This window comes from Aricia agestis, chromosome 2 (assembly GCF_905147365.1).
Source record: "Aricia agestis chromosome 2, ilAriAges1.1, whole genome shotgun sequence".
Taxonomy (NCBI): Eukaryota; Metazoa; Arthropoda; class Insecta; order Lepidoptera; family Lycaenidae; genus Aricia; species Aricia agestis.
Genome location: NC_056407.1, coordinates 13,003,290 through 13,021,713, shown reverse-complemented (window position 1 = coordinate 13,021,713; position 18,424 = coordinate 13,003,290). Strand labels below are relative to the sequence as shown.

General features: G+C 38.6%; 1 protein-coding gene across 1 annotated transcript in view; it reads left to right on the top strand.

Moving 5' to 3' along the window:
• Positions 1-227: 227 nt before the first annotated feature.
• LOC121739673 (histone acetyltransferase KAT7) overlaps positions 228-18,424 on the top strand; it is a 34,696-nt gene continuing 16,499 nt past the window's right edge. The window contains exons 1-8 of the mRNA XM_042132194.1: positions 228-388; positions 574-1,374; positions 2,036-2,202; positions 2,987-3,114; positions 5,638-5,831; positions 9,155-9,351; positions 11,271-11,460; positions 12,706-12,900. Coding sequence (XP_041988128.1) covers positions 374-388; positions 574-1,374; positions 2,036-2,202; positions 2,987-3,114; positions 5,638-5,831; positions 9,155-9,351; positions 11,271-11,460; positions 12,706-12,900 — 1,887 coding nt within the window. The 5' untranslated portion in view covers positions 228-373. The remainder of the gene's footprint in view (positions 389-573; positions 1,375-2,035; positions 2,203-2,986; positions 3,115-5,637; positions 5,832-9,154; positions 9,352-11,270; positions 11,461-12,705; positions 12,901-18,424) is intronic.

The window sequence follows — 18,424 nt, the reverse complement described above, 5'->3', positions numbered from 1 at the left end:
TTGTATGATAGAAGCGTTAGTTCCTTTTCTCGCCACGTTCATATAAAGCCTTGTTGAGCTGTAATAAAGTTTAGTAATATATTTTTATTAAATATTAAAGAAAAAGTAATCTAGGGGATTTCTTTTTCAAATTAGTTCAGGGGTACAGCGCCGAGACCATCTGGCAACACTGATTCTCGATTTATGACAATTTTCATTTTGACAAGTTCGATTTGTATTTTTCTAAATGTACATATAGACGAAATGTTTTGAGCTTTTTGTATTACTTTTAATTAATATCAGATTAAATAAATAATGAGAGCTTGTCTGATACCAATGGTCTAGAAGGTGCAACCTTATTTTTTACAAATTAGTTTGTAAAAGTAGTCCAAAAATGACTAATCTGGACGTAAGTAAACCCAGAGTAAACCTAATTTTGTTTCCCAATTTATAACCTGTTATTGTTCATATTTTGCCGCTTACAGTTGCTTTAATGTTGAACGATTGTACCTTGTTATAAAATTTGTATTAAATGACACAGATTAGTATTAGTCTATTTAGAAACTGATAATTTTCATGTTGTCATATGATTAGGCCAGCAACAGCAGTACTGACAGCAGTTCTGGATCTACGTCAGACTCTAGTAGCAGTGAAAGTTCCACTACAAGCTCTGGATCTGCTTCAAGCAGTTCAGACTCTGAGTCGTCCGCATCTGAAACTCCCGCCGTTGCGACTCTTCCAAAGTCACCCAAACAAGAAGATGAACCTAAAAAGAAGGAGGAACCGAAACCGAGACGTAATTCAAAACCTAAAGCTACATCGTCTAGTGAGGATGAAGTCCCAAAAGTTAGTACACCAAAACCAATACAACCGAGGCGTAGGTGCTCTACAAAACCAAAAAATGCTGCATCAGTGTTGGCAAGAGGTAAGGTAAACCCTAGAGCAGTACCTGGTGGAAAATCTAAGGCAATTTCCAAGACTATACCAAAGGCTTTGAAGGCTGAGAGCAATGCTTCCAAAAAGAAGAGCATTTTCTCTCCTGACAATAGTTCAGAGTCAGATGCAGATAGTAAAGACAGCAAAAATAAGGATACTCCAAAAGGTTCTCCTAGTAGCGATAAGAAATCTCAGAAATCAAGTGAAGAGAAAGCTGGAACTTCCTCTCCCATGGTGATCAATGATGATTCTAACTCAAAAGAGTCTGCAGCTAAGAAGAGGTCCAGCAGGTCAAATGGTCCACCTCCGAAAAAATCTAGCGATGGTAAAAGCGCATCATCATGTACATCAAGTCAGTCCTCTGTTGAATCTGTGTCTTCTGAAAGTGATAGCGAACCAACTATCAAGAAAGAGGACCTGAAAACGGGCAAGTCTAAGCCACCGCCAGTTAAAACTAAGGTATAGTTTAATTACTATTTGTTTTAAAAATATGTATTTGTAAACTTAGTACCTAATTAAGCTTCTGCCAAACCTACACAACCAAAGTGACTGCGAAGCGGGATGTTCGCATCGGCAGAGCGGGAATAATCTACGGTTTCGCACCATAGTCGCACAAGGCCTGTAGACAAGTGGCAAAGCGCTAATGCTAATGCTAACGCTAATGCTAACGCTAGCACTACAAAATGTATGCGATTTGACATAAGTCATTGCTTCGCTATATGGTATATATCGCGAATACTAATGTCAAATCCATACATTTGTCTATGGGGGCTGGTGTGCACACCAGGTTCGCATTGCAGATGCTCCCGTCCCACGTTATTGACGCATACATTTAGCCGAAGCCTTTTTCTGTTTCCTTCTGCTCTTATTCTTTATTATTAAAATTATATTTAGGTGTACACTTATTACAATTGAACTCAATTAAAACACTTCTAACCTTGACTGAGGTATATTTTTAGAGATTAATGATTGTGTTTAATAAGTTACATAATATTGTAGAATAAAGAAAAAACACTTTCAATCCTGTTTTTAAACAGGATTAAAAGTGTTTTTTTTTATCATTAAAAGTTATTTAAAAATAACTTTCAATGATACCAAATCCATAATGATGTAATTCCAGCAAGAAGTAACAGGCAAGAGTGGAGATTCCGGAGACTCAGTTACCGGTACAATGACCCGCAAGTTGACAAGATCATTGTCTGCTCGAGTCTCTCGTATAGTCAATGCTACGAAAACTAACAACACAGACACAGATTCAGAGCCAGAAGAAAAAGTAAATGAAATAAGGTCAGTTCCATAAAGTTAATATACCTAGTGGAATAGAGAAACAAAGGCCTGAGCAAGCGAGATGTCACTATCAGTAACAGTGCGTGGTAAAAAGAGACGTGTGATACATGACAGCAGCACTCTTTTTTTGACGTCCAGTCGGCACGTGCCGCACGTTGACGATTAAATCTCATAGAATTCATGTTCAATCATGCTTGTGTAAGTGTATACGTACACATATTTTTCACACAGATGTAAACCAATTTGGGTTTTGTTTGACAGCTCAAGATTGTTGCTCTATTTCGCTAGGTATATTAACTTTATGGTCAGTTCTCAGTATCTTTATGTGCCCAAATAAATTGTTTTGAATTGCATTGTATGTTTACTATGATAGTGGAAGTGACATAGAAGGAAGTGGGATGGAACCTACGGGCTACGAATAATAAAAACTAAGGAAAAGTAACTCCGTCAAAAAACATGCACCACAATACTTGTCAAAAAAGTGTACCCTAGGTACACTTTTCAATACATTTGCAATATTTAGGTGGCCTTGAGTGGTATTAAGCCTGACGTTACATGACGGTTCGAAAGGAACCAAATTTAAAACGGTAATAGTATGGGAGTTATGTTTCCTTAGTTTTTATTATTCATAGGATAGAACTAATAAAATAGTTTCATAATTACTTATTTTGTGATTGATTGATTATGGGAAAAAATTCACTGTCCATCCATATTATTTTTTAGCGCATGCTTGCAATTGAATTTTGGAAGGCTTTGAAAATGCTCTTGTATGTTGTTATTACAGTAAAGACGACAAGAGACTGGCGAAAGCCCGAGCCGCCATTGCTCGGTCTCCCGCCGCGCCGCTCACACCTTCAGGACTATTGGAGAAGCGGTGTCCCGTCAGAGACTGCGATTCTACGGGACATTTAGGTAAAGTAATGCTATGTAAATCATGTCCTATTATATATTATATAAATTGTAAATATTGTAAATTCTGTTCATTAACTTTATAACTTAGATATCGACGGTCCCTACGTATAAAAGGTCATGTCCAAAATAGCAATTTTTTTATTGCATCATGCCCTTCCATATAATGAGACGCATATTCCTACATTATTATTATTTTTCTATCACAAGTAATTCCAAAGATAAAAAGACGTAAATGACGACTAGTCGGAGGTTGTATTAGATTTTAGTGTGGTAAATGTGGACATCTATACTTACCGTCTTGTACCGCGTTGAAAATTACGCGCTGTCCCGCGTCATGTCGTACATGTCCGTTTCTACCTCTAAGGTAGCGAATTATTTTTAGACTTGTTATCATTTACGTTCAGCTATTATCAGATTTTTGTTCGTTTTTATTGGGTCTAGTGTCACACATTCAATCAAATTCAAACCAATATGAGTATTTAAGTGTTATAAATAATCAGCGATGTGAAATAATTTCTGCAACGGAGGCTGAGGCTTCTTTTCATCATGAACAACCATCAGTGCCTTACTGTTATGGATATAGAGCAAAAAAATCGCGTCTGTTGTTTGAGGTCCACAATAATCAATAAATTTTATTTTTATTTTAATTAATTTCTTATAGCGCCAACAAAAAAACGTAATTTGTGTAAATTTCTACTATTGCGGTTCTTGAGATGAAGCTTGGTGATAGACGGGCGGACGACATATAGAAAGCGAAGTCTGATAGGTTTCTGTTTTCAATTATTGAGCACGGAAACCTAAATGCTTGAAAATATACTATTATATTATTTTATTTAAATAAAGAAAATAAAATATTTTTATGTTTGCGGCTTTGCAAGAACATTGAGTATAAGTTTCGACTGCATATTTGTTTTGCGAACTAAAGGCGTTAAATTGGCTATGTATTTAATGAACTGCTATGTATTTTATATAACACAGTTAATAAATAATGTAACATTAATTAAAAACTATAAAGAACACTAATTATTTGCTCGATAGATGGACTAACGACGGGAAAAGAAGCCCTTTCAAATAATCTTTCCCGTTTTTTCCATTTTCCTGTTTCCTTGCTCCTATTTATCTTAACGTAATAATTTATAGCCTATAACCTTTCTCGATAAATGAGCTATCAAACACTAAAAGAATTTTCTAAATCGGACCAGCAGTTCCTGAGATTAGAAACAAACAAACTCTTCAGCTTAATAAGATAAGGTGTTCTGTCAATTTGGTAGTCGCAAATTGGGATTGAAATACTATTTTGTTCCTGCGAGGAACATGTAAGATGCATCATGCTGCAGCTCTGTATTCAATAGTAATGCTGAAAATTACGACCTTCATAAATTCTCAAGAAAAAGCTGAATATAATAATAGACTCAAAATTATATTTTACCGTCCAGACTTGTCCACCGTAGAAGTTATAATGAAGCCTCAAAGAATTTATTCATATTAAGATACAATAAAAGTCTGAGGTCGTCAATATTGGTCACCTAGGTCTCAAAATTGGAAAAGGTATTGACCTTGCTCAAGTATACGAAAAGACCAAGAAGAAGAAAAAGGCTGAAGAAAGGAAAAATGATCTGGGCATTTGTTATCTTCATCATGTAAATATGTTATTTTTTTTTACACTAGGTATCATAGACAAATTTGCAAAAATATTATATAAAAAATCTAAATCATAGCACCGATGCATTTTGTAAATAAAATCAGTTCATCATTCTCATCATCTTCATCTTCAACATTATGATGCTTTTGTTTAGTGAAAACAGAATTAGTTAATATATTTATACTTAAATTTGTAGACTTTGGAAAATTAAACAGTTTAACATATCAAATAATCACATTTTATTAGAATTTTTCATTATAGACCTATAGTTATTGATGACATGTCCTTTTATTCGTTCATTATAACATAGAAAAAACTTCTTAAATTAGCAGCGTATAAAAAGATATGTCTGTGTTTTTTAGTTTTTCTTACTGAAGAGGCAGAATTTGTATTACTTATACATGATAAACGTATAAATTATGACAATACGAACCATTTTATATAGTGCTTAATGAATTTAGGACCTAATATAATATTTTAATTCTTCCAAAGTAAAAACGGACATGTACGACTTAACCGATATGGGCAGTCTTGAATTGTTACCGTAAAAACGGTCACCTTGCAATTTTGGCAAAATATTGTAAATATTTGAAATTGTGTTATATAATGACAAACGGCCTATATTAAGCTTTACAGATCAATAAAAATAACTATGTTTATGTTTAGTGGTAATCTACAGTAACAGTCTGAATCTTAAAAACGCTCTCCTGAAAACCACTACTTTTGACATGTCGCTTTATACGTAGGGACCGTCGATATATTAATCCAAGTTAATATTGATAGTGTAGTTGAAATATTTTTTCCTCTCAGAATAAAAATATTGCTATAATCTCAAATTAAAACTACAAAAAAAATATCAAATTATTATTACTTATTTTCAGGTGGCAAAGCGGCGAAGCATTTCACATGGGACGCGTGTCCGATGTACCACAACGTAACCGCAGCGTGGTGCGTCGCAGCGGCGGAGGAGCGCGCGGCGGCCGCGGCGACGCGACGCCGGGCGCTCGCGGCGATACAGCAGAGACCGCGAGCCATGCCCACTATAGAGCAGAGGGCGTACCAGCTGAAAGTTAAGGTGAGTGAGAGCACATTGAGCGCCGATATATCACGTGACTGTGGCGTGGTGCGTCGCAGCGCCAGAGGATCTCTCTAAGGGCGAAGCCAAAAGAGCGTAATTGTGAGTCGCAGAATTTCTGTGCATTCAGTTTCATACAAAAGTCCTGTTTGATTCACACGGCGACGTAAAATGAGTTGTCTGCCGGCTCACACGCATTATACCGACCGAATTCAGTTTGCGGGGAGCGCGGGCAGTGTTGCCAACTGGGCATTTCCTACTAAATTTAGTGGGAAAAAATAAAAACGGTAAGTTTTTGGGGGACTAATTTGGGGATGTTTTTGGGGGTAAAAATTTGCATCGTAAATGTAATATGTATATTTATTTCGTTTTTATAACTATTATTATCATTTTTAGGGTTCCGTACCTCAAAAGGAAAAAACGGAACCCTTATAGGATCACTTTGTTGTCCGTCTGTCCGTCCGTCCGTCTGTCAAGACCCTTTTTCTCAGGAACGCGTGGAGGTATGAAGCTGAAATTTATATCAATTACTCAGGTCTACTGTCCCTTGAAGCTGTGAAAAAATCAAACTTCTAAGCCAACGCAATCAAAAGATACAGCCGTTTATGCCGCAAATTTTCGACACTTGCAAGGGAATCAAAACCTACAGGGTGCTTCCCGTGAACTCAGAATCTTGAAATTTGGTACGAAGCAACGTCTTATAGCATAGATAAAGGAAAAATTACGAAAACCATAAATTTTTAGTTACATCACATAATATATTTTTTTTAAATAATTTTAAACTTACTACCCATTTCCTCATAAACGCGTAGAGGTATTAAATTGAAATTCATACCAAATACTCAGGTCTATAATACCTTTAAGCTGTCGGCTCGGTGCGCGAGTCCGACTCGCACTTGGCCGGTTTTTATTTCTTTTAAGTACTTATACTTACATAATTATTCTTACTTCATTGCGATCTGAAAAACCGCTATAGCTAGATTTCTGAAATTTTCTCAGATTGTGTATATCTGTTGCAGCTATAACAACAAATACCTACTAAAAACAAAATAATATTAATATTATTTAAGGGGGCGGGCTCCCATACAACAAACGTGATTTTTTTGGCCCTTTTTGGGCATGGCATGGCAAAAGGTAGGCACTTGAAATTTTCACAAAGGCCTTAAATATATGTGTACTTTAATAATTAATAATAATATTTAATTAAAATAAAATTTTAAGAGGGCTCCCATACAAAAAACGCAATTTCCGGTCTGTTTTTGCTCTATAACGGTACGGAACCCTTCGTGCGCTAGTCCGCCTCGCACTTGGCCGTTTTTTAATATTTTATAATTATATTTTATTTTATTTACCCAGCTTATTTTTATGTCTTTTGTAGACAAAATAGACCGTTGGCCGTTTTTTTCTTATTTTTATATTATTTAAATATTATTGTTATATTTATTAAAGTACAAATATAATTAAGGATGCTGTGAAAATTTCAAGTTCCTAGCAGTTGCCATTATTGATTACGAGCAAAGAAGGCCAAAAAAATTACAATAACAGATATACATAATCTGTGAAAATTTCAACTCTCTAGCTATTACCGTTCTTGAGTTACAGCCTGGAGACAGACAGACAGATAGACAGACCGCCAGACAGACAGACGGACAGACGGACAGACAACGAAGTCTTAGTAATAGGGTCCCGTTTTTACCCTTTGGGTATGGAACCCTTAAAACATGATTTTTTAATATTTTTTTTCAAAAATTTTAACTTGTCATTGGCTCGTAATACGTATGCAAAAGTAAAAATCGTGCTCAAAGATCCCGTTACATAAATACAGCACAAGCTAATAAAAGCGTGTACATGGACGTGCACGTGTCAGAACTCAGAGGTGAAACTTCGAAACTCGTGTCGGCCTCGTGAGTCGTGACGCAAGATTTTTATTATTTCGATCATTTATTTCATTACGTGACATTGAAATATCACTCTTATTTTGTGAAATTGAATGGTTTGTATAACATGTTAGGGCCAACCCACACGTGACACGTACCACAACCACACCACGTCGCAACGACAAAATGCCGTCAAGTAGTTGTTACGTGTGAATAGCGTCGCTGCAGCTTTTTGTAGTTGCGTTGTGGTACCGACAAAATGTCGAAGTGGTTGCGTTGTTGCTTGTAGCTTCGATGTGATTACGTCGTGTGGAGACATAGTTCGGCTCCGGCCTTTATAACGGAAACACGTGTTGACGAAAGTCATGAAATTCTAAGAGGAAACCATAGTGATTATATTCTCTTTGGAGGAAACTTTATTATTGCTTCCTTGCGAGAGCGCGGGCAGCGTGCGCGCACTGTCGTTGCATCGGCGCAACGTTGTGTTTGCGATGTGATCGGTATCACACACGCGGTCGATAACGACAGCAAAATGTGGTACGTGTGAACAGTCTTATTAATTTACAAGTACCTGGATGACCGAGCTTTGCTCGGTATAGCAAACACTCATTGACTTCGTGTTACTTAATAACGCCATCTGCTGGTCGTTAAAACAATTAGTTGCTCACAAAATAGTATTATTATTCGCCAATAGATGTCAGGAAGAGTCATATTTTTCAGTTTATTGATTATCGATAAAACACGAATAAAATGACATTTTCTGAAAATGATTCCTAGCTAGATCGATTTATCGCCCCCGAAACCCCCTATATACTAAATTTCATGAAAATCGTTGGAGCCGATTCTGAGATTCCAATTGTATATATATGTCGGCGCGAAGGTAAAGTCGCCGCTAATTCCTAGCGAGCGGCTCATTACTCTTAAATCTTAATATAATTGAGAGTTTGTTTATGCTATGCTCAAGCAAAGGTGTACCGCCATCGATTCTGTGAACGGAGGTGACGCCACTTGGTGGGTTGCCGAACGTGGCCGTGGGTCGGCTAACAAGAGTCCTATTGTTAAAAATGTTTACATTGAACATTGACTGGTGTGCCGTGTGACGGTGTTAGGGGTGGACGTGCTACGGGCAGATGATCCCGAGCCGAGGAGAGAGCGCGACCCGCGGACTCGTTATCCGTTCTAAATATAATTTAATTTTAGTTGTATAGGAACGCGTAAAACCATTACTTTATTTAATTGAGTATTGATGAGTTTAAACGATTATGATTAGTCTTTGCAACTCGAACGTTTTACCCAACGCCTACAAAGTGATGATCTAGTATTTATTAGTTATCTCATAATGGAAAACCCATTCTGATGTCGTTCTTGAGCTGCCCGCTTTCCGCTCCGACATACTGTTTGTCACAATATGTCTATTAAAAACAAATAAAAAAATGCTTTCTTCAGGACATGCGATCTAAATGGAAGGGTAGCCAGGAGTTACGTTCGATGCCATCTAACGATGAGCACGGGGAGGAGAGGGAACCGGTGCTCGAGGGTTTTGCTCCCGACTACGACCTGCGACTGTTCCGAGACGCACAGGCTTTGGCCGCCGTGAAGATTGAGGAGGAGTTGGGCGATATAGCCAACGATAAGTGTACTAGGTAAGCTATTAATTGTCATTATTAATGTTTTAACGATGTGCGTGGCGACAACAAAGGAACATCTTCCGACCGAGCGAGATAGCATGCTCGGTCAGGCCGAAGAACACTGACGTCATTTCAGACGTTTTATAACAATCTTGCGGTTGCTCCGAGACTTCGATAGCGCGATGCAGGATTGTAAAGCTAATTCTGGGTACCGCCACAATGTGTCAGAAAAGGGTCATGCCGAATTAGAGTAATGTTGTATGTTGATTGTTTTGTGCAAATATTTGAGGTGAAAAGAGAGACTTGGGTTATATCAAGCCCGCCATATATAGCAAATCAATAAAATGTGGGCCCTGATTCATAATTTGGAAATTTCACCGCTTGAAATATAACAATAACAATAACCGCTCGTCGCGCTGAGCATTGAAACAAATTTATAAAGTTTATAATTAAATTCATAAGTTTTAATGGGGATTGACCATTTTTTTTAATTTTGCTCATTACAAAAACATTTCGAGGAATAAGGTCAGTGATCGTTTTTCTGTATATAAATGAAAAAAATACCCATTAATTACTTATATTTTTGAACAAATATGTTTAACCTTTGTTTGACCTTCAATGGCGTTAAATTAGCAATAAATTCGACCAACATTACGTTTCGAACTTTTGGTAAGCTTCTCGTATCAGCTTTCACATAATGAGAACTTGCATTTGACGAACCAGCCATTATAAATAAGATTGAAAGGAAAAAACATACTGCAGAGGTCAATTATTGGCCGCCGATGATGACGTCAGAGCGAAACTTTAAAAATTTATTGAGAAAAAACTAGCCTATGAATTTCAAAATTATTTAATTTATATTCTTAAAATACCCTATTTTAACGAAAAAATATATAAAAAGTACATGTGATTTTTTTTTGGACAATGCCCATTGCAAAAATATTGTCAGATCAGTCGAGTGTGTAAGGGTTAATTCAGAGCGCAACGCGACGCGTAGATGCATTTCTAAATTTGTGCGGATTTGACAGATTTCAATCGCGCGAGACGTCTTACAAACCCTAGTAGGATTATGTAAAGACTAAAGAGTAAAGAAGCAGATGTAATTGCCCTTCAGGAGACATGGCTTCTACCGCACGATTTGCAATATACAACATGACTGGTGAGACAATATGTTCAACAGTCGAGTACTTGATATTTGGCTATTATATGAAATGAAAAAAATATATATTAAAAAATAATATTGATCACTGAGTATATGTAGCTTAAAGTTAAATAAATATTTTTCCAACGCATGGCCACCGCGCGCGGGATGGGTAGTGCGCGGCGCGCGGCGCGGGGCGCAAGCATGGTAATTTACTTATGTCCATGATTCATTTATTTAAAGGGAAATTTAGTCAAAAATTAAGTACCTAATTTTATTGCATAATTATAATGAGAATCGAGTACCGAGTACTCTCCTTAAGTATTGAACATGTCTCACCAGTCACCAGTCATGCTGTATACTAGGTACCAGAGACTGTGATTTTTCGTTTACTGGAAAATCGGTGGTGGACACTTCGGCGGGTATACTACGCGGAAGACCATACGACGGTGTAGCTACACTGTGGAAAACAGTCCACTATACTCGATTAAAAAAAAATGAGAGGTGTCAAGGGACACCCGAATGGAACGAAGTTTAAAAAAATAAAATAATGAAGAGTACCGCCACCCCACCCAGCTAAAAAAATCAAATTTCCCGCCATAGAGGAATGGTAGAATTTTAAATGTCCCGCCAGTTGACGTCATCGCCACATCAACGCCCTCTGCCCCTACTCCGCAGGTACTAAAAAGTGTCGTTACAATTTTTTTCATCTAGTCCCCTTTCGCAACGCGCGACTTATCGCGCCTTGCGTTCCTTAGAACTTCGTTCCAAAATCAAATGTTTATACTTTCAGGTACATCCACCGGTACGTGGTGATGGGTCGTCACATGATGGAGGCGTGGTACCAGTCGCCGTACCCGGGCGCCGCGGGCCGCGTGCCGCGCCTCTACGTGTGCGAGTTCTGCCTGGCGCACCACCGCTGCGGCGCCGGCGCGGCCCGACACCGCGCCAAGTGCCTGTGGCGCCACCCGCCCGGCGACGAGGTGAGGACAGTGTTTAAGCGGGCCCCTAGACCAGCAGTTTTATTGCGCAATATTGTCACATGATGGAGGCCGCGCCAAATGCCTGTGGCACCACCCGCCCGGCAACGAGGTGAGACCTCTCAGAGAGGCATATGGCGGACCTATTTTGGTTGCGTTATGTGAAACTCAGCTAATACAGATCATAACTAATATTGCATTGAGGCAACCCGATCAAATTATGCAGGTCCGCTATCTGTCTACAAATCAATTTCTTTGATTTGTAGACAGATAGGTCTGCGCACGTGGCACCAGTCGCCGTACTCGTAATGTGCTTAGACAGCACTAAACATACGCTGAGTTTTAAATAATGCTGAATCCTTGTCGAGATAACTCACACAGTTTGATCCCGTCATAGTAGAGATTTGACAGCATCTACATTTTTAAATGGACCAACTACATCTTTATATAGATTACAGACCAACCAAATCAACACGTACGCTAGTCTGGTGCCTTACTCCCGAAACAGATATCGATTTCGATTTGCTATTTCAACGGTTTTTTGACACTTTATCCATCTAAAAAATGTCTAAAAAATGTCAAAAAACCGTTGAAATCGATATCAGTTTCGGGAGTAAGGCACCTGATAGAAACGCGATTTTGTCAACAATGTGTCCATAATCCGTAATTACAATTATTATTGTCGTTGGACAAAAGTATTTCAAAACTCAAAAGCTTTTTAAAATGCATTTCAGTAACTGTTATAAATTCTAAGTAACATGATTTGTTTAAAATGTATTTCGATTTTAGGATGTAAATACTGTTTGTAGAATTATTTGATACCGTACTTAATAAAATGTAAATACGAGGTTTGGCTAGCCCGATAATGTACACTTTGCTGCGCAAATGAATAATGTTAAATCTGCTTTGTCACCATTAAGTTAATATACCTAGCGGAAAAGAGCAACAATCTCGAGCTGTCAAACCGAAATTGGTTTCATCTGTGTGTAAAAATATGTGTAAGTATACACTTACACAAGCATGATTGAACATGATTTCTATGAGATTAAATTGTCAACGTGCGGCACGTGCCGACTGGACGTCAAAAAAAGAGTGCTGCTGTCATGTATCACACGTCTCTTTTCACCACGCAGTGTTACTGATAGTGACATCTCTCTGGCTCAGGCCTTTGTTTCTCTATTCCGCTAAGTATATTAACTATATGATTGTTACCTATTCTCGTATTACTAAACTCAACATCGTTGCCAGGTGTACAGGAAGGACAACCTGAGCGTGTGGCAGGTGGACGGGCGGAAGCACAAGCAGTACTGCCAACAGCTGTGCCTGCTCGCCAAGTTCTTCCTCGACCACAAGACGCTGTACTACGACGTCGAGCCGTTCCTCTTCTATGTCATGACGTGCGCGGACGAGGAGGGATGCCATATAGTTGGATATTTTAGCAAGGTAAGTCCGATTTATGCGCTAAATACCATCGAAGAAATTTATATTCATAGGCAGTTGACGGACCTGCGTCAATTAGTCGGATTAGGTCAATTCAATGTAAGTCTTAAAGTATAATAATTATATAATAATCTATGGACGCTTTACACGACGTCAGTCCGGCCCCGTGCTTGCGTACCTGAAAGACTTGTGTTACAGGTACCAGACAACGGAAATATATTTAATACTTTTATACTATACATATTATTGTAATATTATTATACTATACATAATATACACATTTTGTGCAGCAGCAGATCCCATCCGCCGAGATCATAATACTTGGCGACTTCAATGCCCACCACGCCGACTGGCTCAATTCCAGTAAAACTGATCATGCGGGGAGATCTGTCTGCAACTTTGCCCTTGCGAACGACTTGACACAACTGGTTACTACGCCTACGCGAATCCCAGATGTGGATGGTCAGAATCCTTCCTTGTTGGACCTCCTACTGACTTCAAATCCTGACGGCTACCAAATATCTGTAACCGCACCACTTGGTTCATCGGATCATTGCCTTGTTAGGAGTTCTGTGCCACTTACGACGGTGTTAAGACAGCGCGCTGTTAAATACCGTCGTGTGTGGCACTACAAGTCGTCAGACTGGGATGGGATGCGGTCGTTTTTTTGCATCCTATCCTTGGGGGCACGTGTGCTTCTCGCCGGATGATCCCGACAACACTGCCAACTCTGTTGCCGATGTGGTGATGCAGGGAATGGAGCTTTTCATTCCGACCTCTGTAGTGACAACTGGCGGCAGATTTCGTCCCTGGTTTGGTTCATCCCCCAAAAAAGCTTCTCGCCGGAAGCAGGAGGCTTACCAATCCTGGGCCAACGCAGTGTCTGCTCGGGATTTAAATACCAGCACATTTAAAAAGGAGTACAACCTTGCCTCTAGGTCCCTCAAGAAAGATATTACTCGGGCAAAGCAACAGCACGTCAATAGAATTGGGAAGAGACTTAAGTGCCTCCCCTCGGGAACCCGTGCATTCTGGTCTCTGGCCAAAGCTATTGAAGGAAATTTCTGCAAGCCAACCCTACCATCCCTACACGTAGGAAATGGATCGTTGGCCCAGGACGCAAAGGACAAAGCCGATCTTATGGGCAAGCAAGACCCTGGATGACGGGGGGCAGAAACCGCCGACCATACCGCGATGCACGAGCATCATGTCGGATATTCGGTTTCATCAGCGCTCAGTGCGAAAAGCCCTCTGTTCCCTTGATATCCAAAAGTCGAGTGGGCCTGAAGGAATCCCGCCTATTGTGTTGAAAAAGTGTGCTCCAGAGTTGGCCCCGGTCTTGACGCGTCTTTTTCGGCTCCCCTATTCTACTGGCATTGTCCCGGCTTGCTGGAAGACAGCCTTGGTGCACCCGATCCCCAAAAAAGGTGACCGCTCAAATCCTTCCAACTACAGACCAATCGCTATAACCTCTCTCTTCTCGAAGATAATGGAATCCATTATAAATAGCCAGCTTCTTCGATACTTGGACGGCCAGGGATTGCTAAGCGACAAACAATACGGGTTCCGTAAGGGTCGCTTGGCTTGTGATCTCTTGGCATACCTGACTCATCGTTGGGCTCAGGCAATTGAGTCGAAGGGAGAGGCATTGGCTGTTAGTTTGGACATTGCGAAAAATTTTGATGTTTCAGCGCTGCTACTTTCACAGTGAAGTCTCTACAAGGAACACGTACACACCTTACAGTATTATCACATATTTTTGTTAACACACTGTCGACACTTGAAATTTTCACAAAATCCTCAATTATATGTGTAATTTAATATTAAATAATAAAATTAAAATAAATAATTAAGGGGGGCTGCCATAAAAAAACATTTTTTTTTATTATACTTTTTGCACACATCAAGGTACAGAGGCGGGCTTAATGCCTTTAGGCATTTTCTTCCAGCCAACCTTTGGGTGATGTAGAGACGAGATGAGGTAGATGCAAAGTACATCTATAACTTTATCAACATTAATAAATATTTTTTCCTTATTTTCGCTCTATGACGGTACGGAACCCTTCGTGCGTACGTCCAACTCGCACTTGGGCGATTTTATTAATTATATTCATTACTACCCGTGGCCCGCATTGGTCGGTACGTGGTCGGTACCGCCGCAAAATTTACATCCCGCAATTATTAAATCTGTAATATCTTCGAAAATATTCATTTGATTCATTTTGTTCTTTTTTTTACTTACGGTCTACCCCGACCATTAGTCTGATTAATTCCTCATATTATATCATCAGTCTTTTGAGCGCTACACGAGAACATATTATAATATATTGTGATATCACGTCGTGAGCTACATCAGTAAGAAGACATCCCTCCACTTGAGGGTCGAACGTCTGCAGTCTCGCCACAAGGTCCACTTCAGTTCCTTTGTGGTGAGAGTGCCGACGCATCTTCTGTCGATCTTCGAAGCGGAGGAATTCTGGCCGACTGATGTGGTTTACCGAAGGTTCCGGGGGAGACTCCGGAATGAAGCGCGCGTCACGTCTCCGATAACATCGTGATAAAGTGTAGTTATTAAGTGTATATAATTTATATGTATGTTAGTCATTAAGGTATATATTGTATGGGCCTATGTAGCCTGATATAAATAAATAAATAAATAAATATTATACTTGCATATTATAACACAGACTTCCAAAATCAGCACCCTTCAGTTCGACATCGCCACAGTTGTGTAAACTTTTACAAACTTGTTTGCTTCCGCCACAAAGACGCGGTCTGCGTTCGCCGTCTAGACAGGAGACAGATTATAATAGGTAGATATTATGTTAACTAATCTGTAAAACTTCAGCGATAAAAGTGATTAATTAACTGTAGCCTGTATCGAATAATATAAATATAATATAACGTTTTAGGCTCACTTGCGCCAATTCGAGTTAAAAATCTATACTAATATTATAAATGCGAAAGTATCTCTGTCTGTCTGTCTGTCTGTCTGTCTGTCTGTCTGTCTGTCTCGCTTTCACGCCAAAACTACTGAACCGATTGCAATGAAATTTTGTACACAGTTATTCTAGAGTCTGAGAAAGGACATAGGCTACATTTTGATGTGGGAAAATATCTTATTTCCGTGAAAATATCGATGAAAATTACTTCGCATTGCGCGTGGCCAGCGCTCATCCCGGGGGTCCTGGGTTCGAGTCCCGCAGGCGGAACAAAAAGTTTTCAATGTTCCTGGGTCTTGGATGTGTATTAAAATAATATTTCAAAAATCTTAAATATATTTTATGTATAATATTATAAAAAATCCAGAAATATATCGACGCGATGCAATGAACATTTTAGTTCTAATACGATTCAACAGATGGCGCTTTTTTTTTACTTCGTTGTAACATAGAACTAATCATACTTATTAGTTATTATGTTTTTGTTTATAGTTTTTAATACGTTAGAATATTATGTTTAATAATATTATCACTTGCTATAATAATAATCAATCTATCTGATCTTATAGAACTCCTACTGCATTTCTAAGGAGTTCGAGTGTGTTGTGTTGGCCTATATTCCATCCAGAAAATATTTTTACATTTTAATTCTAATATATGAAAACAGATGGCGCTTTATTTTTTACTTCATTATAACAGAACTAATCATACCTACTTTATTATATATTATTGTTTTTATTCATAACTAGCTGTTGCCCGCGACTTCGTCCGCGTGGACTTTAGTTTATAGTGCGCGGTGTCAACAAAATTTGTGTCAAATTTAAAAACTTTTTAAAACCCTGGTAAGTGGTACCCCTCTTAGGGCCGCGCAGCGCGCTACACCGGAATGGCAGCGCTGAAAGTGCTCGCCTCGCCGCTGCCATTCCGGTGTAGCGCGGCCCTTAATTAATCAAAATACCCAAAAACAGCTGTGCAGTGTGCACATAATCTGTACTAATATTATGAATGCGAAAGTATCTCTGTCTGTCTGTCTGTCAGTCTCGCTTTCACGCCAAACGCCAAAACTACCGAACCGATTGTAATGAAATTTTGTATACTGATAGTCTAGCCTGAGAAAGGACACAGGCTACTTTTATTACTGGAAAAAAGGGTTGTAAGGGTCGTAAATTTGTTCAAAAAATTCATAATGGCGTTCATATGGCGCCGTGCGTCTTCTACATGGCGCTGACGCTTGCTCAAAAGTCTTTCTATAAGAGGTGGTATCATCTTACATTTAAGTCTCGATTTTTTTCGATTGTTATATCTATTCTACGGTATTAAATAACTCAGTACTTTATCTGTGCAGGCAGTGACGTAACCTTAAGACCAAATTTCACCAACGACTGTTAAAGTTAATGCTCGAATTAGTATCACGTTAGCTGTTTCGCTTTTCATATGAATGAAAGAGAAGACAGGATATTTTAACAAGCTGTTAACACTAACAGACGTTGGTGAAATTGGGGCTAAACCTATCAATGATAAATAGTTTATGGGTAAAGTTGTGTAATTGGGGGGCTAAATAAGCTTTAAAATTTGGCATAATATATAAAGTTTAACATACAAAAATGAAGTACTTATTGTTTGCACACTGCACAGTTGTATTGATTTAAGGGGTACCAGGGTTTTTTTATAAAAGCTTTTGACACCAATTTTGTTGACATCGCGCGCTATAAACTGAAGTCCACGCGGACGAAGTCGCGGGCAACAGCTAGTAAATTATAAACAAAAAACTTTTTGAGAAAAAGCTTTTATTTAAACACTCTATAATGAAGAAAATAAATTTCTCCTTAAAATGTTTAACTATTAACTTCTAGTATGTTGAAATACCGGCTCCCGGTATAAACACATATTCGCCCGTTACGTTGACATACCGGGACCCGGTATGGGTAACAGTTTTATGTTTTTCGCGCTCTAAATAACGTCATTGTTTAAATTGTATATCACCCTATCCTTTCTAACACGTTACAAATGCATAAAGAAGAAACAGGCCGACTAGTGACGCCAAAACTCGCGCAGCTTTAGTGAAAAAAATTTAAACACGAGTCATTCAAAACTGCGCCATATTGCTGTGGCAGTTCTTTGTTTTATGATCATGTGATTTATGATCATGTTTTGTGTAAAAAATATGTATGGTGGCACTTGAATTTTGAGTTGTATTTTAAACCTAATGTGATAAGTTGTAAATAAAATATATTGATTACTTCCAAATGTTGTTGTAATTAAAATTATAACCGAAACTTATCTAATATCACAGTACTTTATGTTGAAAGTTCTATGTTAGCTATAATTGAGTATTTATATAGAAATGGTTGAAAGTGAATAAAGATTATTCAATTTACAATAAGATTTATAACTTGAATTGACTTGATTCGTACTAGATACGGAAAAAATCCAGTAACAGTGAAAGTCTAGGGCTGTCTGTTGACCATACCGGCTCCCGGTACCACAGACACAGCAAAGTGGCTAATGTCATTTCAACATACGAAAGGATAAGTTATAACTTATAACCTCAATATATTATACAACTAGCTGTTGCCCGCGACTTC